At 46.0% G+C, this 26,092-nt stretch overlaps 5 protein-coding genes across 15 annotated transcripts in view; 2 read left to right on the plus strand and 3 right to left on the minus strand.

The window, feature by feature from the left end:
* nphp4 (nephronophthisis 4) overlaps positions 1 to 2,487 on the minus strand; it is a 182,956-nt gene extending 180,469 nt beyond the window's left edge. For 4 of the 6 annotated variants that reach the window (XM_061845009.1, XM_061845041.1, XM_061845033.1 and 1 more), the window contains exon 1: positions 2,349 to 2,487. The gene's annotated coding sequence lies outside the window, so the exon portion shown is untranslated. Of the gene's footprint in view, positions 1 to 1,087; positions 2,101 to 2,348 lie in introns of those variants that run through there. The other 2 variants (XM_061845017.1, XM_061845025.1) reach the window with 2 other exon arrangements.
* On the plus strand, positions 81 to 6,388 carry dffb (DNA fragmentation factor, beta polypeptide (caspase-activated DNase)). Of its 2 annotated transcripts, XM_061845057.1 has the most exons (7): positions 129 to 500; positions 2,201 to 2,327; positions 2,439 to 2,624; positions 4,029 to 4,108; positions 4,177 to 4,350; positions 4,414 to 4,514; positions 6,154 to 6,388. In XM_061845057.1, exons 1-7 carry the CDS (start codon positions 378 to 380, stop codon positions 6,383 to 6,385), a joined length of 1,023 nt encoding a protein of 340 aa, XP_061701041.1. In that variant the 5' UTR covers positions 129 to 377; the 3' UTR covers positions 6,386 to 6,388. The 2 variants fall into 2 exon arrangements, with proteins under 2 accessions (XP_061701033.1, XP_061701041.1); XM_061845049.1 differs by having other exon boundaries at positions 81 to 500; positions 4,177 to 4,514.
* Positions 6,219 to 15,415, minus strand: c2h1orf174 (chromosome 2 C1orf174 homolog). 4 transcript variants are annotated; one of them, XR_009798676.1, is made up of 5 exons: positions 15,331 to 15,415; positions 13,905 to 13,976; positions 11,393 to 11,764; positions 11,077 to 11,309; positions 6,219 to 6,333 (listed from the first exon to the last, which is right to left on the minus strand). XR_009798676.1 is itself a non-coding variant. In XM_061845070.1 (4 exons), exons 2-4 carry the CDS (start codon positions 13,974 to 13,976, stop codon positions 11,169 to 11,171), a joined length of 585 nt encoding a protein of 194 aa, XP_061701054.1. In that variant the 5' UTR covers positions 15,331 to 15,415; the 3' UTR covers positions 10,472 to 11,168. The 4 variants fall into 4 exon arrangements, 1 of the variants encoding a protein (XP_061701054.1); XR_009798675.1 differs by lacking the exon at positions 6,219 to 6,333 and adding an exon at positions 7,410 to 7,527; XR_009798674.1 differs by lacking the exon at positions 6,219 to 6,333 and adding an exon at positions 7,439 to 7,561.
* Positions 15,416 to 17,126: 1,711 nt separating this feature from the next.
* b3gnt7l (UDP-GlcNAc:betaGal beta-1,3-N-acetylglucosaminyltransferase 7, like) lies at positions 17,127 to 18,686 on the plus strand. The gene has a single exon (XM_061809842.1). The coding sequence runs from the start codon at positions 17,167 to 17,169 to the stop codon at positions 18,388 to 18,390; it is 1,224 nt and encodes a 407-aa protein (XP_061665826.1). The 5' UTR covers positions 17,127 to 17,166; the 3' UTR covers positions 18,391 to 18,686.
* A 4,536-nt stretch (positions 18,687 to 23,222) lies between these two features.
* Positions 23,223 to 26,092, minus strand: part of cep104 (centrosomal protein 104) — a 37,615-nt gene continuing 34,745 nt past the window's right edge. For both annotated transcript variants that reach the window (XM_061845094.1, XM_061845103.1), the window contains exon 22: positions 23,223 to 25,297. In XM_061845094.1, coding sequence (XP_061701078.1) covers positions 25,161 to 25,297 — 137 coding nt within the window. In that variant the 3' untranslated portion in view covers positions 23,223 to 25,160. The remainder of the gene's footprint in view (positions 25,298 to 26,092) is intronic.

A 26,092-nucleotide genomic window follows, 5' to 3' on the forward strand; every position in this document is an offset into this window, starting at 1 on the left:
ATTGTCGATTGCTCATTTTTATAGTTATTTTTTAAAACCAAGCAGTTTTTTTTTTTTTTAAATCGACAATTTAAGAAGTTCGGTATTTATTATTCATTCATATTAATAGCCACAAAGGGAGCAAATTATGATCGGAAAGGGAAAATATAATAATCCTTCGCGATCTGGTTTTGAGTGTAAGACGGCTGGCTCATCAGTATGTTAACGATCCATGAACTTTGCCACAACCAAGATGGCGTCACGTCGACGGAAATTATAGCGCCCAATATGGTATCTCGCTATATTTATTTTTTCTTCTCGCGTATGTCCGCACTCCATTACATATTTACGAAAATGCGACCACCGACCGGGAAGACGACGCGCAGATAAGCGGCCAAATGTTTGCGTCTTTGGGGAAAAGCAGGCCTTTTAAAATCAGGAGCCTCCACCCGAACACGAAGTACGGCGTTGCAGCGCGCGACCTGAAGGAGTTGCTGAAAAAGGGTTGCACCTTATTCGAGGTTTGTTATTTTATTAATGTGTCGTTTTGAACTGATGTGAACTATTACCACTTAAAAAAAAAAAATCAGAGCAGCGCACGGTTAACAAAATAAACATATAGCAGTCGTAATGACGACAGTTTTGTCAACAACTTTTTCCACAATAATACATTGTCCGCGTGCACGCTAAGCCGCTCTGTCCTCTTAAAAATATCATCTATAATCGAAAGTGAAACTCCAAGCGCTTGTCTATGCACATGCAATCGAAATGTTAAAAATATAATGAGTAAATAATCACATTTCATATCTCTAAAGCGGAAGAAGCTTACATTGACTACACTACGTGTGTAGGTTTGGCAGGTCATTACAGACTTTGTACACGCTCAATTGTGTCACATCGAAACTAAAATGATCGCACCGCAGTGAACAATAGCGTAACTGGCAAATATTAAAAAACAAATAAGTGACTCAAGATATAATTGACACAAAAGATGCACTCCAATTGCTATTTACATCCTGATTACAAGTCACACAACAACTGTGCACATTCGCTATGCTGCCCATTTTCTTGGAAATGAAGGTTGTAAAAAATGTGATCATCATCATACATGGGTATATTAATAGAGCTTTCCGATGGCGATCTTGAGCTCCGCCTCCTTAGCCGTGTTCCCACAAGCTTCCGAAATGGCGATTGAACAGAACACGTTTGAAGTCGATTCTCTGTCGCGTATTCCGGATAATATTGGGGTATGTTTTTAGCCAAATGCGTCAGACTTGACCAAGAGAGTTCTACGGAGAGGTCGCAACGATTTCCCGGAATTAAGATTTTGGACGGAGCGGGACGCAATGTCAGAGTTACAGCGAAACGTTGGCAATCGATGCAAAAAAAAAAAAAGTTTGACGCCTCACAAACTTTATATTGAAATCCAACAGGATAAATTAGTGGAATCGTACTGCGCGTGTAAAGCAGGGTGAGTACTTTTTACTTGGAAAGGTCACGAGTAAGATCACTGTAGTCTTTAGAAGTGAGTGGGTGTATTCATTTGACCCGACTCGTAATGGAACCCAGCGCTCTGTCTTAAAAGTCTGATGTGATGAAAATAAGGCAAATAGAAATTTCTCTTGCGTGACATGGCGCATTTACGTATCGCTAAACCGACTCTTCGGCATAAAACATGACACTTCATTCGGCAGGTCGGCGATACGCTAACAAAGTGAAAGTTGATCTCCTGCATTGTATAAAGCACAGATAATAATTCAATCAAACTCAGAGAAGATACTTCTCCCTCACTTACCTCCGAACACACATCTTTGTTTGTTGATGTTGTCCACATTTAGTTGTAGGTGCGGTCTTCCGCAAGGCTTAACCCATCGTAGACACTTCGTCAACTGTGTTTCAGGCTTTGGAAAATGAATCAAGCGGGCCCCTTGTAACCTCGCAGGATATCTTTCATCAGAATTGCGCATCTGAGGACCATTTCCTTCGTAACATGAACTTTTCCAAGCGCACGCTACTATCAACCGCCATTGCTTGTGGGACAATACGGCGAGAGGGGGCGTGTCAAGACAATGCGGCTATCTGATTGGCTATTATTGCACGAGCGATTGACAGGTCGGAAAGGTCCGTACTGCAGCCATTATTCGCGGGGCTATAAGGAATGTAACGGGGGAACGCTGTATACTGTGCCTTAATTTGTACTATATTTTGTGTTGTTTTGCAGTTGCCACTTTCTGGTGCGCATGTTTGTTTGTACGCAGACGGCACAAAGGTGACAAAAGAATTCTTCGCAACGTTGTCAGACAACACAGAACTTGTTCTCCTGACTAAAGATCAGTCATGGGGCGGAGGTAAGCGAAAGGTGGACCTACTTCTCTGACTGGGGCTTCATAGATCTGCATTAGTTCTGAACCGGGATGAGTGACATCTTAACATCTGTCTGTCTCTCTCTCTCAAACCAGCCGTGTGCGACATTTCCCAGTTGCTGAGCTCGGACCGGCACACCGCAGGTCTGGTCCGGGCGGCCAAGGGCCTCCTCTCGGACGAGAAGTCCCCCAAGAGGCAGAAAATACTGAGCGACCTTCTCCGGAATCTGGAAGACAGGTCTGAGCTGGAGAGCAGAGACGAGGACGAAGACTGGTTCAAGGGTGACGACTGCTTTTTCGCCATTTCCCAACACCATATCATATGTACCGTAATTTCCCGCCTATAAACCGCAGCTTTTTTCAGACCCTTTCAACCCTGCGGTATATGCGGTGATGTGGCTAATTTGTGCATTTTTTTCCTAACGGCCGCAAGGGGGCACTCAAACGAAACAGGTAAGAGTGAGATCAGTGGAATATATGTGCCGAGGAAGTGACTTTTACCGGTCCGGCCCTGTTAGCGCTGCGCTAGCGTGCTACTGCCGTGTCTCAGTGATTTTTTTTACCGGTATGGTTTTATTTTTTTTTTAACCGGCCCTGTTAGCGCGATGCTAGCGTTAAACTCTGTGTACCATCTTTCTTTGTAAATATCTTGTTTTACACTTGCGGCTTTTACAGTATGTATGTACCAAATGGTATTTCCTTTACAAATGTACTGGGTGAGGCTTATAAACTGGAATTACGGTACATTCAATTGAACTATTCCGGAGTCAAAATGTAACCTAACCTCATAAAAATCCTTTATAAACTTTTGTGATATTTTTACTCCCCCTCTACCCTGAAAAAAAAAAGCATATTCACTGCAGAATAATATGGATATGACTAAATAAAATATAAATTTAAGTTTGGGGAACAGGGACAAATAAAGGCTTAATCAGCATATTATATTTTACCATGCTTGTCTTCTAAAAATTAATTTCACAACTGAGTCGGTATGGTGGAAGTACATTCATTTTTTTGCAGAGGATAAAGAATATATGCTTGTGGTTATAGTTACATTGTCTGTCTTCACGTGTTTGGTCACCATTTGTGTTCGTGTCTGTGGCTTGAAGCGTTAAAACGCAGACTATCAATGATAGTGGTTGGTGCCTGACAGCGTTTGCATCGTGCGTTAGCATTAAAATAGCAGACAAGGAGCAGGACCACTACAATTTTACCATAGCTGTTAAGTATTCCCTTTTTTTGAATGCAAGAAATACATATTAACAAGATCATTTTACAAAACATTTTTGACATTTTGCTTCAGTTTGTCATCGTGTGCGTAACATGTCACAGTGACTGTATTTGAGGCCACAAAACAGTCACAGGCATTTTAATCTGAAAACATAGTATTATAAGTTATGAAGTTGTGGGAATTATTACCATTTCATTTTTTTTTTTTTACAGATACTAAATAATTGTCAAAATTATCTTTAGTGTATTTAAACCACCCCCACTTTTAAATCCATCTTGAGGGCCAGATTGGACGCCCATTGCAGACCAGTTTTGGCCTGTGGCCCATATGTTTGACACCAATTTATTTGGCTTTTCTGCCTCCTATTTAATACTACTTCATATCACAAACATGCAAATTAAAAATATGTATTACCAAAACAATAAAAGGTTTATGTGATGGTGTCGTCCACTCAGGCGTAGAGTCTCGCTTCAAGACCAAGTCGGCCTACATGAAGTACAACTGCGAAAACAGGATAAGAAGTTATATGAAAGAGGTAAAGCCGTAACGCCATAAAGGATGAGGCGGATCCGATGCGTACCGGTTTCCCTTCTCTGTTGACAGTTGGACGAAGCCACCAAATCCGTGACGAAGGCTAAAGTCCGAGTAGAATGTGCGCAAGCGTCGGAGAGCATCTCGGAGATGCTGAAGTCCGACAAATTCAACGGCTGCTACTTCGACCGCACTCAGAAGGAGACGCGTCGACTCTGCACCCGAGAAGGCTGGTTCACCTGCCAGGTACTGAACCGAGCGTTACGGTCTTCGTCGGAAAGGCGCAATCACCGATACTTGCATCCGCAGGGCTCTTTCGACCAGACGAAATGTGCGTGGCTGCATTCCATCAATCCGTACGGCAACAGAGAGAGCCGCATCATTTTCAGCACTTGGAATTTGGACCACAGGTTTGACGATTTCACTTCTAGACTGGCAAGCAAAGGCTTATCTGCACTGACTGTGCATTCACAATATGTCCACCGAGATATTGGTGGAAATGAATTCTTTTTACCGTAATTTCCGGCCTACAAGCCGCGACTTTTTTCCACACGCTTTCCACCCTGCGGTTTATGTGGTGATGCAGCTAAATTATGCATTTTTTTTTTTCTGTGCGCAAGGGGGCATTCGAGCGGAAAAGGTAAGAATGAGACGGGTGGAATATATGTGCCAAGGAAGTGGCTTTTACCGGCGATGTTAGCGCTGGGCTAACGTTAGCGGTGTGCTAGCGTGTTGCTGCTGTGTTACTGGTGTGTCTCAGTGATATTTACTGGTAAATTTTATTTTCACCAGCCCTGTTAGCATTAGTGCGGCGCTAGCATTAGCGTTAAACTCTTTCTGTGTACCGTCTTTCTTTGTAAATACCTCGTGTTTTAATGTGGGCACTTGCGCCTTTTACACAGGTGCGGCGTATGTATCTACCAAACGGTATTTCCTTTACAAATGTACTCTGTGAGGCTTGTATCCAGTTGGGCTCTGTAGGCCAGGAATTACGGTAATTGTTTCTGCAAAGGTATGAATGAGTATTTATGACTCTGGACTGAATATTAGTTTAATTGTATTAGTTTGGTGTAAGTAAACCTCTCTTTCCTGTAACATTACTTTGTGCCAATTAGACTTTTTGCTTAAATTCTGTAATTTGTGTAATATTTTGAATCAGAATAAACCTTTGTCCAGCATTGGGGGAAATTTTGGTTTTACAGCAGCAAATGGGGCAATTTCCCAAAATGTACATACCGTAATTTCCAACCTATAGGCAGTGACTTTTTTCCACACGCTTTCAACCCTGCGGCTTATGCAGTGATGGGGCTAATTTGTGCATTTTTTTTTCTAATGGCCGCAAGGGGGCAGTCGGCCAGAAAAGGTAAAAGTGATATCGGTGGAATATATGTGCCAAGGAAGTGACTTTTACCGGTATGGGGGTTTTTTTTTTTGTTTTTACCGGCCCTGTTAGCACCGCGTTAGTGGTGTGCTAGTGTGTTGGTGCTGTGTTACTGCTGCGTCTCAGTGATTGATTTTTTTTTTTTTTTTTAACCGGCCTTGTTAGTGCTGTGCTACCGTGTTGCAACTGTGTAGCTGTCACTTCTATTTATTTGTTTTTTATCAGTATGTTTTTTTTTTTTTTTTTTTTAACCAGCCCTGTTCGTACTACCGTGTTGTTGCTATGTTAAGCTAAGCTAAGGTATTAAAACTTTGAAAACTCTTTCTGTGTACCGTCCTTCTTGTAAATATCTCATTTTACAGAGGTGCGGCCTATGTATGTACCAAATGGTATTTCCTCTGCAAGTCTTATAATCAGGTGCGCTCTGTAGGCCGGAAATTATGGTATTTACAAACACCACACTTTACTTAATACTTTCTTCGCGGGATATTACAGCTGTATTTTCTCAAATTGAGACTTTTTTTGCCGATGAAATTTAACATTCTCGTAACTTTTGTCTCATCTTACAACTCTATTCTGGTTCCTCAGTGTGGCTCCAATACTCCTTTGCAGGAAACGTACATTTAAAAAAAAGTGAGCGTAAACTCATTCCCCTTTCGTTTGTCCAGGATTGAAAAGAAGCGGACGGTAATTCCTGCCCTCCTGGAAGCGCTGCAGAATCACAAAAGCGAGGACATCAATTTGACCTACTTCTACCGGCTGCTGTTCACGCGGGACAATCTGAAGCTGGTCCACATCGTGTGCCACAAGAAGGGAGCCCACAACCTCCGGTGTGACCCAGACAAAATCTTTAAAAGAGACAACAGAAAGCGCCGTGGGAAGAAGATACGCTTGAAATGAATTTGCAACGTATTTGTCGAACAACAAGACGACATCGCCATTCGTCCTGATTTTGTCGCCGACTCGGCTTTTTCTCAAGGAACGACGTCACGTGCGGCCACCCCGACTGAAGCAAGAAAACACGAAACCTCCATTTGTTGTTCATCTTGGCACGGCAACGTTTACTGCGTTAAATGCTTGTGTTGACTTTGAGACAATCACTCAGTCTGAAAGTTGCATAGTACAATATGAAAAGCATTCAGCATGAATAAGGCGTGGAGTTAAAAAAGAACAAAAATCAATACATAAAACATGTCTGATCGATATGCTATAGACGCAATCATTTTATAGAGCAAAAGCTCTTGATACAGATGACTAGATTAAAAGTTTGCTGGGTTTTTTTGTTTTGTTTTTTTTTTTTTTAAAATGTGACTGAAATACATTATTAAAGCAAAAGTGAACTGCATTGAGAAATTCATTCATTCATCTTCCATTCCACTTATCCTCATGCAGGTCGCGGGCGTGCTGGAGCCCATCCCAGCTTTTTTCGGGCGAGAGGCGGGGGCACACCCTGAACTGGTCGCCGCCCAATTGCAGGGCACTTGTGAACAAAGAACCATTCACAATCATTCATATCTATGGCCAATTTAAAGTCTTCAATTAACTTACCCACACTGAGAAATGGTTTCCATCCATTTTCTTCACCGCTTATCCTCACGAGGGTCTCGGGGAGTGCTGGAGCCAATCCCAGCTGTCAATGGGCAGAAGGCGGGGGCCCACCCTGAACTGGTCGCCAGCCAATCGCAGGACACCATTCGCACTCTTTCATACCTACGGCCAATTTAAAGTCTTCAATTAACCTACCCGCACTGAGAAATGGTTTCCATCCATTTTCTTCACCGCTTATCCTCATGACGGTTGTGGGGAGTGCTGGAGCCTATCCCAGCTGTCAACGGGCAGGAGGCGGGGTACACCCTGAACTGGTCGCCAGCCAATCGCAGGGCACTTGTGAACAAAGAAACATTCACACTCATTAATACCTATGGGCAATTTAAAGTCTTTAACCTACCCGCACTGAGAAATGGTTTCCATCCATCCATCCATCCATTTTCTTCACCGCTTATCCTCACGAGGGTCGTGGGGAGTCCTGCAGCCTATCCCAGCTGTCAACGGGCAGGAGGCGGGGTACACCCTGAACTGGTTGCCAGCCAATCACACGGCACATTGAGACAACAGCTGCACTCACAATCACACCTAGAGGCAATTTAGAGTGTCCAATTAATGTTGCATGTTTTTGAGATGTGGGAGGAAACCCACACAGGCACGGGGAGAACATGCAAACCCCACACAGGCGGGTCCGGGATTGAATCCCGGGACCTCAGAACTGTGAGGCCAACGCTTTACCAGCTGAGACACCGCGCTGCCGAAAAATGGTTTCATTTACAATAAATATGTACACACAGTCATACTGCGTTAAAGCTGCCAAACTATATAATTCCATGTGAGGAACATGACAATCCAAAACAATTTGAAATATTAAATGCTCATTTTCAATGGAGTCTTGTTATGGATCTACGTTTAAAAAGGTGCTAAATTCAAGTTGGGTCATCCGACACGATGTTACTTTAACAGTCTCAGCGTGGCTGTCGACGTGAAACAAACACTTCCATATTTTTCTTTGAAAGACGACGGGCTGGATTCAAAAATGACATGGCGAGTTCTTCATAATAACACCTTCAATATGTCACAACATTACTTTCATCTAAATGCGTTGTGGCAAATTCTGAATATTAGAAAATGACGACACACTGTGGACGTGTGCTTTCCTGTGTAATTTAAAAAAAATTGAATTCTGAGGGAGTGGTTTGAGCGTAAAAGTGGGCGTTGAGGAATTTTGAATCTACCAGTAAATTGATACAAAGTGCAAACTTGGCACCCAAAAGATACAGCGCTGCGCGAACAGAGACAATTGGTTAGGTACACCTGTACAATCTAGCGATTCTCAATTCAAAAGATTTAAAAAAAAAAAAAAAAAGCTCGGTTTTGATTGACACTGGTCGGAGGAGTACAGCGCTCGTGCGCCTACGTCGTAAAATCACGTGACTTTTGTTTACGTCGCCATATTGCCGGTCAAGCTAAGCATTGCTCAACGCTAAGTCGGTTGGAGACGACGCCCAGAGTCTTGTACAATACCGTGAGACATTTAGAAGGTGAAAATAAACGAAGATAAGTGGAAATATTCGATAAACTCGGCATGAGGACCCATATTTAATGCCGAAGTCGATGTTTTCGCCAATAAGAAATTGGACTTAACCCGCTTCAACTTGTCGTGGACAACTGGATCTACACGTGGATCTGGTGAGTAAGTCGTCCAGATTTACACAAAAGAGTTTCAAAGCGTAGAAACGTCTGGACGCATACAAATATTTTGTCGCTGGATCTGTTCTCATCAGGGAGTGACGGCGGAAGAGTGTTCGGCTACACCTTAACCTTTGCTGAAATCCATCAATTTTTTCAGCTCGTGTTCAATACAAATACCAATATTTAAACCAATGACCCCTTACTTTTACACAAACTCGCATTCCTTAACTATGATTGGGGGAAAAAAAAAAATCGTCTCCAACGTACGAGGAAGCGTGTTGCGACTACACAAACTTCGGTAAACCTCTCTGTGACAGACCTTTTAAAAAAAAAAAAAAAAAAAAAAAAATGCATTGTTCCCACGAGTCCAATGCCAATTTAAAAAAAAAAAGAAAATAAACCGCTGGGATAGGCTTCAGCCCCCGTACACGGAAGCGCGTTGCCGCCACACGTTGAACTTCAGTAAACTTCTGTGTGACCGATGGTTTATTTTCTCTTTATTAAATACGCATTGAACTCATTTGAAAACAATGCACATTAGAAGAAGAAAAAAAAAAAAGTATCAGGGAGAGGTTCACCAAAGATTAACGTGTGGCTGCAACATGCTTCGTGTACATTGGAGACGACTCCATGTCTCTCTGCGACAGACGGTTTATTTTCTTTTTTTTTTTAAACACGCCTTGTTCTCAAATGAGCCAACTTGGCATTGTAAATACTTTTTGGTAATTTGAGAGCCAGAAGAATAATTCCTACCTGAAATGAAGTGATCGCAACACAGTCACGTGTATTTGGTTGGGCGCCATCCATCATGTTTAATTTACAAAATCCAGCGATCTTTTCTGGTCTTTTCAGTTGGTATTCCATAGAATGATCTCTTTGAAGATCTGTCTCGTCTGTTGCGACAACCAACAGCACAACAGGTCTCAGGTACTGTAAATATTCTCCTCTGGTTCAACGTCTCCCACAATGTCGAGGAGCTCTTTTTGACCTGCAATATGGCGCCGTGAAAATGCTGACGTCACGTGCACGAGCTCTATCGCTTTAACAATAGCTGGCTCCGCCCCTATTTTCTTTCAAATAGGGGGCAAGCCTGAGGGCTGATAGTAATTGACGCACCCAAATTGCCTGTACAAGACCTCCGATATTAGAAATTATGATCCCAAAGCACAAAATTCTTCGAACATTACTGTACCCATAAAAAAAAGGTCAAATGTGAATACTTACAGTACAGTTGGGGTGCAATCTGGCATAAGACAATGAACGTTGGGAATTGAATTAATGTTGCCAATCCTCATGGCGCGGACTGTGCTGGTGGGAAAACACTGATCGCATATCATGGCTACCGCTTTATGATAAATTACACTGGGGAAAAAAACAAAACAAGTGGGAAAAGGCAAAAAGTAATAGATTACACTGGGTTTGACGTTTAGTCCTAATTTGGCAAAACTATGGCGAGCCAAGGTAGCCGCAGCCAGCGTGAATGAGCGCTGCGGTTTTATTTCCTCTCTCGCGCCGACTCAATCTCAATTCGAAAAGAGCTGCTGGTAGATTCGTGATTGGATGACGAGTTGGAGGCTGGTGAAGCAGTCGATTGGCGCGTCCACGAAACAAATCAGCTTTTTGGCTTCTGCTGCAAAATTTGGTTGAGCACTCAGGTGGTTTTTTTGCTGTGTTAATTCATGGGCAACAGTCACCATTTGTTGTCTCTAAGAGAGCCTACTTAAAAAAAAAAAAAAAAAAAATATATCGTAAACAGCATTTTAGTTTATAGCCATGTTGTAGTCACAAAAATGTACATTCTATGCATATAATCGAAAATCGATTAAAATGATTGAAATAAAATAAACATTGGCAAATGGAGGGATTCATGAATGTTGAACCACTTTGTTACTTTTTTTGTATCCCTGCAAAATTTTTCAAACCGCGGTTGCATAAATAATGAACAATGTTAAATTAATACCAGTGTCAATCATAACTGAGCATTTTTGAAAATGATGATTGATTCGGCTCCTGTCATTGGCTGTAACTTAATAATGTGGCCGTTGACCTGTAGATTTGTTCACGGTCTCGAAGGCATCAATAAATAGCTTGATATGCGGTGGCAATAACTCGCTCGCTCTAAATATCGACAAATACCATCTTAGTGATCGCCGGTGGTCCACCGATGACCACCGTATCGCTGTCAGCAGGCTTTTGAAGCTATCCTCGAAGCTAAAAAGCGACTGTCTTGAGGTCGAGGGGCGCTGGTCCGCTGCGGCAGCGCTAAGAAAAGCCCGGCTTGCCGCGCTCGCGTGTCAAAATCGGATCTTTGCTCGGATATCAGCTGCCGTATCAAAAATAGCTCAAATTACCTTGGAGCTTGTGTCAGCCGAGTGGACGAAATATGTTTTCATTTGGCGGCTTTTTTGCTACGTGCTGAAACGTCCGTCGGAGCGGCCTCCGTTTACAAAGCGCCGCCAGTGTCCCTTTGGGGGAGGCCCGCGTCTTCCTCATCCTCGTCGCTGTCCTCTCGGGCGAAATAATGCCGCCGCCTGTGCTGCTTCTTGTGACGGGAGGAAGTCGCTGTTGTTCTTTGAGGAAAATCCTGCCCGGCGAGAGACCTTTTTTTTTTTAGTAATCTGGGAACCATATTTCAGAAGGGAAACGTGAATCACATCAACGGCTTACCTGTAAAGCATCCAAATTTCCAAAGAACTGCTCCAAAGGAAGAATCTGGTTGCTGTCGTCATCAGGGAAGACGTTTTTGTCCGTGTTCTCGCAATCCATGCCCTCGGGCTCGCATCTGTCCTGTCCGTCGTACCAGGTGCAGGTGTCGAGCAACAGCGCCGCCCTCACCGTGTTCTCTTTTCCCTCCCGTCCGTCCAGCAGAGGAGACGCCGAGCATCGCCGCCTGCCCGCGGACTGGAGGCACTCGCAGCTGATGCGAGAAGCTCTCTCTGCGTCGCCGCCCTCTTTGTTGTCAGCGCCGCCCGCCGAGCTGCTTTCTGCCGCCGGGTGAGTCTTCTGACTTTTCATGCATTTCCTCCTTGTGGTAGAACCCTGCGACCCAGTTAAAAAGATCAAACTTTGAGTGCTGCTGCAATCGTTTTATTTACCACTGCTGAGAAATCAAAAAATATCCCACTGACCGGCGATGATCCCTCGAATTTTTGACATGTCTGAGCAAACACGCTAAGGCAGCGAGCGCCCCCTTTTGACCACTGTGAGCAACATCAGACGTACGCGCTGTGATCATCAGCGTCACCCATTAAAGTTACATGGCCCATTAAAAGATTCCGATTACATTCCCATCTGAACATTTTTAAGACCAATTTTGTGTTTTTGCAAGCTTACACTGAAAATGTCACCGAACAAAAAAATACATGACAAGAAAAATGCACGGAGATGGGAAAAGTTTTCAACTTCAAGATAACGCGGTACCACGGGAGAAAATGACCGCATTTAGATACATGGACAGACTAGTCTATTAGAACTTTAGATCAAGTCAAAGTAAATCACAATCTCATTAATTATAGTTAGATACTGAAACATTACCTGTGTTATATCCCGGAAATGTTTTCAATGTAACTCAGGGGTGCCCAGATTTTTTTGCCCCCAAGATCCGGTGTAAAAACTGTTTCAAACACCCCTAATGGGACAAGCCGAAAGAAACTTACTTACTATCGACTTTTCAAGCAGCCATCATCTCGCGACCGACCGGCGGGCGGGGCGGGCGCACACATCGCCGCGACTGCCGTAAATAGGGGGCCGGCTTGCTAGAAGGCGCCTTTATGTGCGTGCGCTCGACATATTAGCCACACCCGAATCAACGAGGTAGGTAGTCTAACGTCTTTTTCTTTGGGCACTCCGTCACACGATCAACCAAAACTGCCTCGCAATCAACACATCGACCACCCCCGGTGTAACTGAATTTCCTTTGACGCAGCCCACGATGTTGACGACTTTCGACGTAAATGTGCTCGAAGTCCGTGAAGCAGCCCGGAACATGCGCTTTCGTACATGCTCAGTACGGTTAACTTGCATTTCCTGCTTCCGGGTGAACACTGATTGTTTAGGAGCAGGCTTGTTTTGTTAACGTTTATGAAATAAACACGTAAATTAATGTCAAGACTACACACAATAAGCGACGTCTTTCAATATCTCTTTTTGCTATTCGTAACAAAATTTTACACGCGTCTTTTTTCGTGCTCGACTGTGCAGATTTGCGAGTGCGATGTCGCACGGGCGTGATCCCCGCCCGTCAAACGTGAGTGACTAATATTGCTTGGGAAGATGATGAAATTATATTTTTACATTTCAGTTAGTGAACTCAGAGGCTTAAAGACTTCTTCATACTCGCGCTTGTGGCAATTGTGCAGACGTCACTGAGGCTCTCCCGTGCGTACTTACGCAACCCACGTGTGGAGTTCTGGAAATGTGCTGCAGTTCTTCTCCGAATCAGAGGTGTCGCTACGGCCGGTATTATAAGGACGCCACCGGACAGGGTTTCCTCAGCACATTTTTGGGACATTACTTTTCTTTGCGTGAGAAGGAATATCGCAACAACAATGGAGACCGCGGAGGCGTGTCGGCTTGAACAAATGGACCTAAAATGACTAGATGATGAATTTAATTATGCTGCAAAATCTAGAGAGACGGCGGCGCAGTAGGTGGTCTGTGGACCCAGGAGGAAGTGAGTTTGTCATCACAGCATGTGACTAAAATGGGCCAATCACAAGAGGATGAGCAACTGTCTTTGACGTGTGCGCTGCAAGCCATGCACAAGCGTGGCGGAGGCGCTTTGCGGGGCAATGCGTGGGTCACGTGACGCGGCAGCCGTTGTCGACAGCGGGAGTACACAGGACTGAGTTAGTGCCATGTCAGTCAATGACACCCAAAAAAAATTTGGTATTTTGCAGCATAATAATTAATTGAAAGTAATTTTGGGGTGCTGTTCTGTTAATGAGAGAGAGCAAAGGTATATGCTCGCAATATGAGCTATAATAACAAAAAAAGCAGATGTCGTTGGGTACTTTTTTAATCTCCAGAAAAGTTGTCATTTCGGAGGTGGGGAATGTCTACCCGACACTAATGATATTGTGTGCAAAATATGAGTAAATACTGTCACATTAGAGTAGATTTGTATTTCCACAAGAGCAATGCAACAGTTGTGAACATGAAGTGTGCCAAGGAAACCAACCTTTTGGGCGGGGGTAGCCTCAGAGACGTTCTTCCTCTTTTTGTGCTTCAAGTCGTTCAGTTGACCAGGCATCTGAAGTAACAAAAACATCCAGTTGTCATTGTTAATCACCTTTTGTCAACAAGTCTTTTAACATTCTAAAGCAACGTCCTCCAAGTGTCCTGATGGCGGCTTCGGCCTATATCATAGACCAAACTACGGTGTCATTTTATGCGGCCTGCAAGAGCTTCCCACAACTTTTCCCTTGACTTAAAAAAAAACAACTTTAAAAATACATATCTAATCATCTGTGATCTCCCGCTGTGGCGACCCCTAACGGGACAAGCCGAAAAAAAAACTTATGTAATAATTAATTTTAGGGGAGGCGGCACGGTGGTTCAGCTGGAAAACGTTGGCCGCACAGTTCTGAGGTCCCGGGTTCAATCCCGGACCCGCCTGTGTGGGTCTACCTCTGATTCAGGGTAATTGTGTAGCAAAATGTGAATTTACCCTCCCACACTTTCAAGATGGCGGCAGGGTGGAGCAGGTGTAAAGTGTTGAGGACCGGGGTTCAAATCCCGGTCCCCCCTGCGGAGTTTGCATGTTCTCCCCGTGCCTGTGCGGGTTTTCCTCCCACATCCCAAAAACATGCAACACTAATTGGACACTGTAAATTGCCCCTAGGTGTGATTGTGAGTGCGGCTGTTTGTCTCTGCGGTTGGCTGGCGACTAGTTCAGGGTCTACTCTGCCTCCTGCCCGTTAGCAGCTGGGACAGGCGCCAGCACTCCCCGCGACCCTCGTGAGGATAAGCAGCAAAGAAAACAGATGGCTGGATAATGAATTTCAAGGGTTATTAAAGTTAGGTAAGGGACAGTATGCATTACTGCATGAACTGATGAATCCTGTTCAGATGATGGGCAAAACGTCTTTTTTTCTGGGACAAAAAGAACAGTTCAGTTGCAACCAATTCGTTGCCCTGAGAATGAAATGACCTGAATAGATGAGAACATTCACAGGTAACAGTAACGTTGTGCATACACTTGATAAAGTGAAGTTAAGAACATCCCGCCTTGCCCATCGCCGGTACGCCTTCCTGTTTTCAACTGAAATTCCGGAAATGAGTTCCCTAGCTATAAACTGTACTAGCGAGCGGAACTTCCAATTGCTTACAGACTAAAACGCTTAACGTAAAAAAAAAAAAAAAAAAGAATAACTTGAAGGTACTTATTGTCGTTTTTGACGGTACCAAAAGTGGATTCCAATCAAGCTGTTGCAAGCGAACAGCAACACGGTTCACAACGAACGAAGGGGGTCACCCGAAACGATTTAAAATGTCAATTATCAATCCCAAGCAGACACTTAGCTTGTGCATCAGAAATCGAAACACTTCTGCTACTTAGACTGATGTCTTCCCGATGTGACGTTGTTGTTGTTTTCGACCATTACCTCTGCTAGCCGTCCGAGCACAGCCTCGGCAACGCCTCGCCTCGCGCGTATTTACGGCAGCTGGGGTTCAAGTTCGGGTCGCAGCGTCATGACGACAGACAAATCCACCATGATGTCATTTCCGGAAATTAAATCCCTCTCCCCAAACACATTACGCCGCATCAAAAAATCACACAATTCTAATTATAATTATATTTATATTATTATATATTTATAATTACATAATATAATTATATATATATATATGCTAAATAATTAAATAATAATATAATGATAAATACATAATAATGAATAAATAATATATATAATAAAATAATTATACTATCAATAATAAGAATAATAATTCTTATAGTAATAATAATAATCTAATAATGATGATAACGTTAACGTTAACAAACGTTATAATCAACATAATCCAAAATGAAATGTATCCTCGCATATTGTTGTAAAACACTAACACTGTGCACGGTTTAAACATTAGCAAGGTGCTAAAGTTAAGCGCCTTGCTAATGGGAAATTTAAAGAAATAATGAACTCAGATAATTAGATTGAAACGTAATGCAGATCATATTGAAATAAAATGTTTGCCGAAATAACATTTTTTAAATGCTATTTATTCAGACAAAACAAACAATAAAGCAGGCAGACACAAATTGGATCAAGCAGATACCGGGTAGCTGGTCACCTCAAATAAGGTATATGTTACTAATAAATGTAATTATAGGTCAAAATTGCAGTGAGTCCATCCACACGATTTACGAACAAAAACAAGAAAACCACAAAACGTTGAAAAATGAGCATTGTTCTTTTGACTATGTTACACAACCGAGACCGTCCAGCCGCACGAGAGCGACTCCAACTACTGGAGACAAATTCCTTTATTTGACAATATTTGACATACAAATATGATTACTTGTGTTGCCCGTTCCTAGTTGTAATTTACCAACATTTCCGCTAGAGTGCGCCAGAAGCAATCCAATACCACCCAATTGATCCTTGGTCGGACGTTGATGGCGGACGGATAAAACGTTGACGTGGTAATATTTGTTTTTAATTTATCAATGACAATTAAAAAAAAAAATCACCTTTTGTGTTTTTATCTTTCACAACGACGCAGGGACAATTCTCACGACTGGATGTAGCGTTTCCTGTCCAATAGATTCAAGTAAAAGTGTAAAAAAATATACGGAAAAACTGATCTCATAATCAGCTCTAGTTAAAAATTAAGTATATAATAACATAATGGGAATTTTCAGTATTGTCATGAAAAAAAGACAATTCTACGTTAAGATGTAAATACACATGTAGGACGTGCAAATGTAAAAAGTACAAATATGGGAAATTGAACTAGTGCACTAATGCTGCACTAACTGCACTAATATTTATCTCAAATTTCAATAATATTTTTCTCAAATTTCAAGTCAACTTTTAAAGAGGCCATTCGAATATCTTTTAACTCCACTTGAATCCAAAATTAGTCCAAATATATCAAATATTGAATGTTACCACCTGTCACCCAGAATTAAAGATTTTGGGAGGAGGAGAGGGCGTAAAACCGGGGGCGGGGTGGGGGGGGGGGGGGGTTGGTCTGTGCGTGCGCAGAAGCCCGGGGCCCATCCTCGTCTTCTCTCTGGGGCCGACCCGCGTCGGCATGGCCAAAAAGAGCCCCGGGGCCGCGGTGTCGGCGCGTTCCATCAACCGGCGGCGCGGGAGCTGCGGGGGACCGCGAGAGAGGGGACGCTGGTGACGCGAGACAGACACGAAGTTTTTGGGGAAAGTCACGATGGTGGCGCGAGGTGACGCTTCGGAGAGCCGCGGTCCGTTGCTCTGAGCGCCATGGAGCAGGTTTTCCGGAGAAACGGGCTCGTTCTCCTCAAGTCTCTGCTGAGCATCTCCCTGTTCTTCGCCTCCCTTCTCCTACTCCACAAGCTGAAACTCCCCGAGAAGGAACACTTGAGGCGCGCCGGCTGGTGCAGGGACTGTTTTTCGTCGAGGGGGGAGGACAGCCAGCAGACCTCTAAAATCCACAAGCGCCCGACGGTTCCGGGCGCACCTGGGGCGCGGCGGCTTTCCAACCAAAGCGTTCCGTTCTGGGACGTGCTGGCGCTGAACTGCAGCGAGGACGCCGCGGTGAAAACAAAGGACTGGTTCCGGAGGTTGGACCCGAGGTTTCACCAGTTCGTCCTGCACCGGCACTGCAGGTACTTCCCGATGCTCATCAATCACCCGGAGAAGTGCGCGGCCGCGGGCGGAGGGGTGCACCTCCTGATGGTGGTCAAGTCCGTCATCGAGCACCACGATCGGCGCGAGGCGGTGCGGAAAACCTGGGGCAGGGAGCACGCGGCGGAAGGGAAGACCATCAGGACCCTTTTCCTTTTGGGGAGTCCTTCCGTCGGCAAAGACGCCAGGAACCTGCAGAAGCTGATCGAATACGAGGACCGGATCTACGGGGACATCCTGCAGTGGGATTTCATGGACACCTTCTTCAACTTAACCCTGAAAGAGGTCAACTTTCTCAAATGGTTCAACATCTACTGCGTGGACGTGCGCTTCATATTCAAAGGGGATGACGACGTGTTCGTGAACACCGAAAACCTGCTGGACCTCATTGACTTCAAGGTGGAGGAGCACATGGAGACCAGTCTGTTTGTGGGGGACACCATTTCCAAGGCCATCCCCATCCGGAACAGGCAGAGTAAATACTACATCCCCCGGGAGCTCTTCGATAAGCCGTACCCTCCTTACGTGGGGGGAGGGGGGTTCCTCATGTCCTCAAAGGTGGCCAGGGGACTCTTCGCCGTCTCAGAGGACCTGGAACTGTACCCCATCGACGACGTCTTTCTGGGCATGTGCCTGCAGAGCCTCCGCCTGAGCCCGGAGATGCACTCGGGCTTCAGGACCTTCGGCATCACCAGGCGCCGGGTGAGCCCCATGAACAGCGAGCCGTGCTTTTACAAGAACCTCATCGTGGTGCACAAACTCAGCACGCAGGAACTCCTCAAGATGTGGACCCTGGTGCACCACCAAGAACTGGTTTGCGCGCGGAGGACCTCTGTGTGATATTTTCACGTAAAAAAAAATATGAAGGGAAGCAAGAGCACTTGATTATGATGAATTTTTTTTAAACAGTTTGGAGTCCTTTTCAACTTTTGGGAAACCACTACCGTGCAGGTCTACGGTGCAATTCCAAGTGCCTTTTCAAATTTTTAGCCTCACAGGCCAAGCGCTAAATACGTGATGGATGTTTGTGGCTTACAATTACATATTGCAAGTTTAATTTTGCGCTGCCAACAAAAGAAAGGTCAAAAGAAACTGAAATTCAGTGAATTTTCGATTATTACGGTGTAAATACAAACAAAAGGTCTCTGCTCATCTGTTAAAAGCAAATAGTTTGATTCTTGAATAAAAAAATAAGCTTTGGTAATATCAAACCTAGTGTTATATGTTTATTTAAAGGGCTACTGTCATGAAATGCATGATTTTTATTAATGGAAAAAAAAACATCAGCCGGTATGGACCCATTCGTTTTTTTCACCACAAAACGTGATTTTGACATGTACTGTTTTTTGAAACTCCTGCCATGAAAATCCTCTCGAGAGATTTGTTTTCGAGAAGAAGCAGGAAGCGACGTACAGGGCAGTAACGCAACTCAAGTGGTCTCGTATGTTTACACTAGTTTTACCTGCTGGAAGGTAGCTCGTTGTTCCTTCGTGTTAGCCAAAATGCCGGCTCGTTGTATTGCTGGATATTGCTCGAACACTCGGGAGGATGGATTCCCCCTTCATACTTTTCCAAAAGTCCCGGCTCGTTGTGAAAAATGGATTGCACCGGTGCAAAGGACGAGAGCTTCGTGGGTTCCAAATGACAGGTAGGTGTGTATACAGATACTTGAAAAAAAAATAATAGTTGGGGGGGGGGGTAATCCGGAATTCAGGGGTGTTAAATGTGTCGATGTGCCACCCCAGCTGAAGCCGTGATCGCCGGACGCGCGCCGCCGGGGTGGTTCGTTGTGGCGCCGAGCCGCGGTGGCTCATCTCCGCTGCTGAGGTGGATCCGACAGGGAGGCGGTTTGACCGTGGCGTCGTCGTCACTCGTGGGCGGCGTTGTTTTTATCACCACCGCGGAGGTGGATCGGATGGGGAGGTGGTTTGGCTGCAGAGTCGTTGTCGCTTGCGGGTGGCGTTCTGTTTATCACCGCCGCGGAGATGGATCGGACAGGGAGGCGGTTTGGCCGCAGCGTCGTCATCGCTCGCGGGCGCCGTTGGATCGGACGGGGAGACGGTTTGACCACGTCCTCGTCATCGCTCGTGGGCAGCGTTGTTTAATCACCGCCGTGGAGGTGGCTCAGACGGGGAGGTGGTTTGACCGCGGCGTCGTCGTCACTCGTGGGCGGTGTTGTTTTTATCACCACCGCGGAGGTGGATCGGATGGGGAGGTGGTTTGGCTGCAGAGTCGTTGTCGCTTGCGGGTGGCGTTGTGTTTATCACCGCCGCGGAGATGGATCGGACGGGGAGGCGGTTTGGCCGCAGCGTCGTCATCGCTCGCGGGCGCCGTTGGATCGGACGGGGAGACGGTTTGACCGCGTCCTCGTCATCGCTCGTGGGCAGCGTTGTTTAATCACCGCCGTGGAGGTGGCTCAGACGGGGAGGTGGTTTGACCGCGGCGTCGTCGTCACTCGTGGGCGGTGTTGTTTTTATCACCACCGCGGAGGTGGATCGGATGGGGAGGTGGTTTGGCTGCAGAGTCGTTGTCGCTTGCGGGTGGCGTTGTGTTTATCACCGCCGCGGAGATGGATCGGATGGGGAGGCGGTTTGGCCGCAGCGTCGTCATCGCTCGCGGGCGCCGTTGGATCGGACGGGGAGGCAGTTTGACCGCGTCCTCGTCATCGCTCGTGGGCAGCGTTGTTTAATCACCGCCGTGGAGGTGGCTCAGACGGGGAGGTGGTTTGACCGCGGCGTCGTCGTCACTCGTGGGCGGTGTTGTTTTTATCACCACCGCGGAGGTGGATCGGATGGGGAGGTGGTTTGGCTGCAGAGTCGTTGTCGCTTGCGGGTGGCGTTCTGTTTATCACCGCCGCGGAGATGGATCGGACGGGGAGGCGGTTTGGCCGCAGCGTCGTCATCGCTCGCGGGCGCCGTTGGATCGGACGGGGAGACGGTTTGACCGCGTCCTCGTCATCGCTCGTGGGCAGCGTTGTTTAATCACCGCCGTGGAGGTGGCTCAGACGGGGAGGTGGTTTGACCGCGGCGTTGGCGTCACTCGTGGGCGGTGTTGTTTTTATCACCACCGCGGAGGTGGATCGGATGGGGAGGTGGTTTGGCTGCAGAGTCGTTGTCGCTTGCGGGTGGCGTTGTGTTTATCACCGCCGCGGAGATGGATCGGATGGGGAGGCGGTTTGGCCGCAGCGTCGTCATCGCTCGCGGGCGCCGTTTGATCGGACGGGGAGACGGTTTGACCGCGTCCTCGTCATCGCTCGTGGGCAGCGTTGTTTAATCACCGCCGTGGAGGTGGCTCAGACGGGGAGGTGGTTTGACCGCGGCGTCGTCGTCACTCGTGGGCGGTGTTGTTTTTATCACCACCGCGGAGGTGGATCGGATGGGGAGGTGGTTTGGCTGCAGAGTCGTTGTCGCTTGCGGGTGGCGTTGTGTTTATCACCGCCGCGGAGATGGATCGGACAGGGAGGCGGTTTGGCCGCAGCGTCGTCATCGCTTGCGGGCGCCGTTGGATCGGACGGGGAGGCGGTTTGACCGCGTCCTCGTCATCGCTCGTGGGCAGCGTTGTTTAATCACCGCCGTGGAGGTGGCTCAGACAGGGAGGTGGTTTGACCGCGGCGTCGTCGTCACTCGTGGGCGGTGTTGTTTTTATCACCACCGCGGAGGTGGATCGGATGGGGAGGTGGTTTGGCTGCAGAGTCGTTGTCGCTTGCGGGTGGCGTTCTGTTTATCACCGCCGCGGAGATGGATCGGACAGGGAGGCGGTTTGGCCGCAGCGTCGTCATCGCTCGCGGGCGCCGTTGGATCGGACGGGGAGACGGTTTGACCGCGTCCTCGTCATCGCTCGTGGGCAGCGTTGTTTAATCACCGCCGTGGAGGTGGCTTAGACGGGGAGGTGGTTTGACCGCGGCGTCGTCGTCACTCGTGGGCGGTGTTGTTTTTATCACCACCGTGGAGGTAGATCGGACGGGGAGGTGGTTTGGCTGCGCTGGTGTCGCTTGCGGCCGCAGGCGCCGTTGTTCATCGCCGCTGCGGTGGTGGATCGGGCGGGGAGCTGGTTTGGACACATGCGGTTTGGCCGTGATCCGCATATCATCTAAATATGGCTCAAAACGATAGGGGAATATTGCCCTGGTCACTACACTCGGTTGTGAGATTTTCTCTTCTTCGAAAAGCGCTTCCGTGTCCCATAGTAGGTGGGAAAGCGTGTTTTCAATGGCGAATGTCGCGGTGTGACGTCACAAACAGAAGCTGCAGCCAATATGGCGACCAATTGAACGTCGAATGAGACTTCCGAAACTTTGCGGATGGATGACGGGTTCTCCGCTCAGATTTATTTTTTTCGCATAGACATAGTAGTGCATAATGTTACATGTATTTTTCATTCCAATATCTATTTTAGAATGTTTATAGGCATGACACTTGGGCTTTAATGAAATGCAGGTACTTTATTGCAGGGGAGGACGAAATCATCATCGTCACTGATGATGCACATAATATAAAACTTACATGACCACGATTCCATACGCGCCATACGACCCAAATCCAAATAATTTTGACGTTCACAAAACCAAAAAAAAAAAATGTGCTTCTCACCTCGCAAGAATATAGCGAGACCTGATGCTGCTTTCTTTGTTGTCTACACTCGCCGCAGGGAAGGCCGCCGGGCCGACATCAACAGCTGCTTAATAGCACGTCTCTCCTGCAGAGCCGTCGGGTCTGGCAAAATAACCCCAGGTTGATGTCATCGGGGATTATCGCCGCGCACGCCAGACTCAAACGGTTCTATTTGCCATATGCCAGACACTTCAGCAACATGACACACGCAACTAACTTGAATTTAGTCTCCCGTTTTTATTCAGTATCGCTAAAAACGTTCTTTTTTTCTCACGCATTTATTTAAATATTCCCTGCTGCTCTCATCACACTTTCCATTTTCCGTGGGTGCAGTACACAAATAAAACTTTACTATGGAAGTAAATATGAGCCACCAGGATTTGAATTTGAAATGCCCCAGAAAACGGGATTGGAATTTGAAATGTTAAGTCATTACATTTTCAATCGTTGTATTTCAGTGTAACTTTTCAACGTTGACAATTCAACCGGGTACAATTCGCTGTCTAAAATTCACCGTCTGTGCCACCAGGCAGGGTCACTTCGGGTCAGAACCGAACAGCCAGCCAATCGCAGTTACGCTTTTTTAGTCACGTGACGTCACATACTAAGAAAGCGTCACAGGTGGCACTGACGGTGAATTTCAGACAGCAAATTGTAGCCAGTTGAATTATTAACATTGAAAAGTTACACTGAAGTACAACTATTGAAAATGTGATCATTTCACATTTCCAATTCAAACCCCGGTGGCACTCATCTACTTCCATACGTACGCCCTTGGAACTTCTGAAAATGTGATTGTTTCAGAGGAATCAAAAGCGTCACTGGATTGGCTGGCTGTTCGGTTCTGACCTGAAGTGACCCTGCCTGCTGGCACAGACGGTGAATTTCAGACAGCAAATTGCAGCAACTACTGAAAATGTGATCACTTTACATTTCAAATTCAAATCCTGTTTTCTGTGGCATTTCAAATTCAAATCATTTACTTCCATACTTGACTTATTGAATACACCTCATTTGATTTGCATCGTCCACCCTACGGGCAGGGCTGTAAAGTCTGATGAGGGGGGAAAAAAAAAATATTTTGTTGGCCAAAATCATTCAGACCCTGGTTGAGAGTGAATTTTTAATTTTTATATGGGTACCTCTGGGCTGAAAATGATACGAAAAAAGTGTGTGCTTGCGTGGGGGGGGGGGGGGGTAAATTGTGCAGGGACTATTTTCCATTCATCCATCCATCCATTTTCTCTGCCACTTATGCTCACAAGGGTCGCGGGGAACGCTGGAGTCGATCCCAGCTGTCAACGGCGCAGGAGGCGGGGTATACCCTGAACTGGTTGCCAGGCAATCGTAGGGCACATCGAGACGAAGAGCCGCCCTCACAATCTCACCTAGGGGCAATTTAGAGTGTTCAATTGATGTGGCATGTTTTTGGGATGCGGGACGAAACCGGAATGCAACCGGAGAAAAGCCACGCAAGCACGGGGAGAACATGTAGACTCTGCACAGGCAAGTCCGGGATCGAACCCAGGACCTCAGAACTGTGAGGCCAACTGTTTACCAGCTTATCCACCATGCCGCCCATTTAAGCCTCCAATAAATATTAATTTTTGGGAACGTGGGAGGAAACTGGAGTGCCCGGAGAAAACCCACGCAGGCACAGAGAGAACATGCAAACTCCGCACAGGCGGGTCCGGGATCGAACCCGGGTCCTTGGAACTGTGAGGCCAACACTTTAACAGCTGCCCCACCGTGTTGTCGACTATTTCCATATTTGTATAAATTTAAAATACAAACTAAAAAGTACATACTACCAAGATTTGATAACCTTTATCAAAACAGTCTATTAGCACCCCAGTTTATGCTAGAAGTTATCAAGATGAAGTTATTCTTCCCTCAACGTTATTGGATAAAATAAGCAATATGAAAATTGCAAACAGCGCTTCTTAGTCTCTTGCCAGCTCCCACCTAAAAGATGCATTTTAAACGAATAAAAATGAATTATTTTGGCGTAAACTACACGTGTTAACCCGTTCATGGGCAGGGTGTCAATTTTTTGCCTTATTGAGATAAAAGTCTCCTAACGGGCCACAATCAAGGAAATCATTTCTTTTTCATTTATGGTCAAGTTATATATGATAACTTGAGGCAGCCACGTTGGGTCAGGGAGGAAAGGGAAATAACTCCGCGCTAACTTTGACCGACGAGTTAGCATCCTTCTCCTGGTGCCAAATTATGGCTTCAGATTAAAACACTTCAATATTTTGATTTACTGAAGGATATGATGCGTGAAAATCATGACGTCCCAAAAACGGGACGCTGCCCACGAATGGGTGAATAAATTCAGCATTACGTTGTCGCGATATCAACACCAAGGGAAAAACGATCCATACTGCGGTTCAATACCAATTTGAATTGAATAAAGGTTGCAAGTGAGGGTTTTGGTGTCACGGAAGCCCATACTTTGTCGACCCATCCAATGATTTCCCGGAAAGTTGCATGGCTGATTCACCCGGAAGCTGTGCTCTCCAACCGTCATCAGATACTTGGGCCTAGAACGCCCTCTTATGCTTGTCAGTGTGAAAATAACAGATAAGGTACTTGAAAAATGGATGGATGTAATAATGTGTTCATGATTTCACACCCCTGGGCCCGTAGCTCAGTGGTTAGAGCACTGGTTTGGTAAACCAGGGGTTGTGGGTTCGTATCCCACTGGGGCCTCCACTCCCTGAGAAGGGTTGCGTCAGGAAGGGCATCCGGCGTAAAAATTGTGCCAAACGTATATATGCGTTCATCTGAGATGATACGCTGTGGCGACCCCGAAAGGGACAAGCCGAAAGGAAAACAACAACAAAGGTTGCAAGTGAGTTAGCGAGTGAATGTGTTATGATTCCAAATGTGAGGAACTGATACGTATTCAAGTCACGTGGCTTAAAATCTGCATTGATTTTTACAAAAGACCAAGCAGGGTGGCTGCGAAAAGAGGAATCTTTCCTTGAACAATCACCGCTTCCCTGGCGTGTGTCCTCGAGCTACGGGCGCCTGAGGCGGGACGTGGGCACCCCTCGCCAAGGGCTTGCCTCGACCTCGAGTGCCCATCGACCACGTGCGTGTGCCCTTCGTGCTGGCAGCAGCTCGACCTGCAAAGAGAGAGCGCTCGCTCGTTTGTAAGACTTTTTGCCACAGATGAAAGATCTCGTCATGTGGTCTATTTATCACCAAAACAAAACGGCCTTCATAACATTGAAAGTGTGACGAATGCAGACGTGGAAACTGCATCATAGGCAAAAAGAAGATAGTGATGAGAGTGTCATTTTGAAAGCAGCTCCCGTAACACTCATAGCAAGGGCGCCGGGTCATAACCGGAACGTCCGATCCGGCTATCATCTAATGTATTATTTAAGTCGTTTCGCTCACAAATCAGTTATAAACAAGTTTGCCGAGTAACATTTATTACCGTGATTTCCGGCCTATAAGGCGTGACTGTTTTCCACACGCTTTCAACCCTGCGGTTTATGCGGTGAGCCCGCTAATTTGTGCGTTTTTTCCCCCAAACGGCCGCAAGGGGGGCACTCGAACGGACCGGTGGAATGTATGTGCCGAGGAAGTGACTTTTACAGGTATGTTTTTTTTTTTTTTTTTTTAACTGGCCCTGTTCGCGCTGCGCTACTGTTTGTGCTGTAGTAGCGTGTTGCTGCTGTGTTACTGCCGCATCTCAGTGATTTTTACCAGCTTTTTTTTTTTTAACCGTCCTGTTAGCGCTGCGCTAGCATTAGCACTGTGTTAGCGTGTTGCCGCTGTGTTACTGCCGTATCTCAGTGATTTTTACTGGTATGTTTTTTTAACAGCTGTGCTCGCATGTTGCTGCTGTGTTACTGCTGCATCGCAGTGATTTTTACAAGTATGTTTTTTTTTTAACCACCCCTGTTAGCGCC

Source organism: Syngnathoides biaculeatus, chromosome 2 (assembly GCF_019802595.1).
Source record: "Syngnathoides biaculeatus isolate LvHL_M chromosome 2, ASM1980259v1, whole genome shotgun sequence".
Lineage (NCBI taxonomy): Eukaryota > Metazoa > Chordata > Actinopteri > Syngnathiformes > Syngnathidae > Syngnathoides > Syngnathoides biaculeatus.

What these genes read in the sequence shown, in the direction of transcription:
- dffb (XM_061845049.1), top strand. Translation starts at nt 378, where the DNA reads ATGTTTGCGTCTTTGGGGAAAAGCAGGCCTTTTAAAATCAGGAGCCTC. An exon ending in AGGGTTGCACCTTATTCGAG is followed by an intron (nt 501 to 2,200) that starts GTTTGTTATTTT and finishes GTTGTTTTGCAG; the next exon opens with TTGCCACTTTCTGGTGCGCA. An exon ending in GGACGAAGACTGGTTCAAGG is followed by an intron (nt 2,625 to 4,028) that starts GTGACGACTGCT and finishes TCGTCCACTCAG; the next exon opens with GCGTAGAGTCTCGCTTCAAG.
- b3gnt7l (XM_061809842.1), top strand. Translation starts at nt 17,167, where the DNA reads ATGGAGCAGGTTTTCCGGAGAAACGGGCTCGTTCTCCTCAAGTCTCTG.
- c2h1orf174 (XM_061845070.1), bottom strand. Translation starts at nt 13,976, where the DNA reads ATGCCTGGTCAACTGAACGACTTGAAGCACAAAAAGAGGAAGAACGTC. An exon ending in AGGCTACCCCCGCCCAAAAG is followed by an intron (nt 11,765 to 13,904) that starts GTTGGTTTCCTT and finishes ACTGGGTCGCAG; the next exon opens with GGTTCTACCACAAGGAGGAA. An exon ending in GAAATTTGGATGCTTTACAG is followed by an intron (nt 11,310 to 11,392) that starts GTAAGCCGTTGA and finishes CTCGCCGGGCAG; the next exon opens with GATTTTCCTCAAAGAACAAC.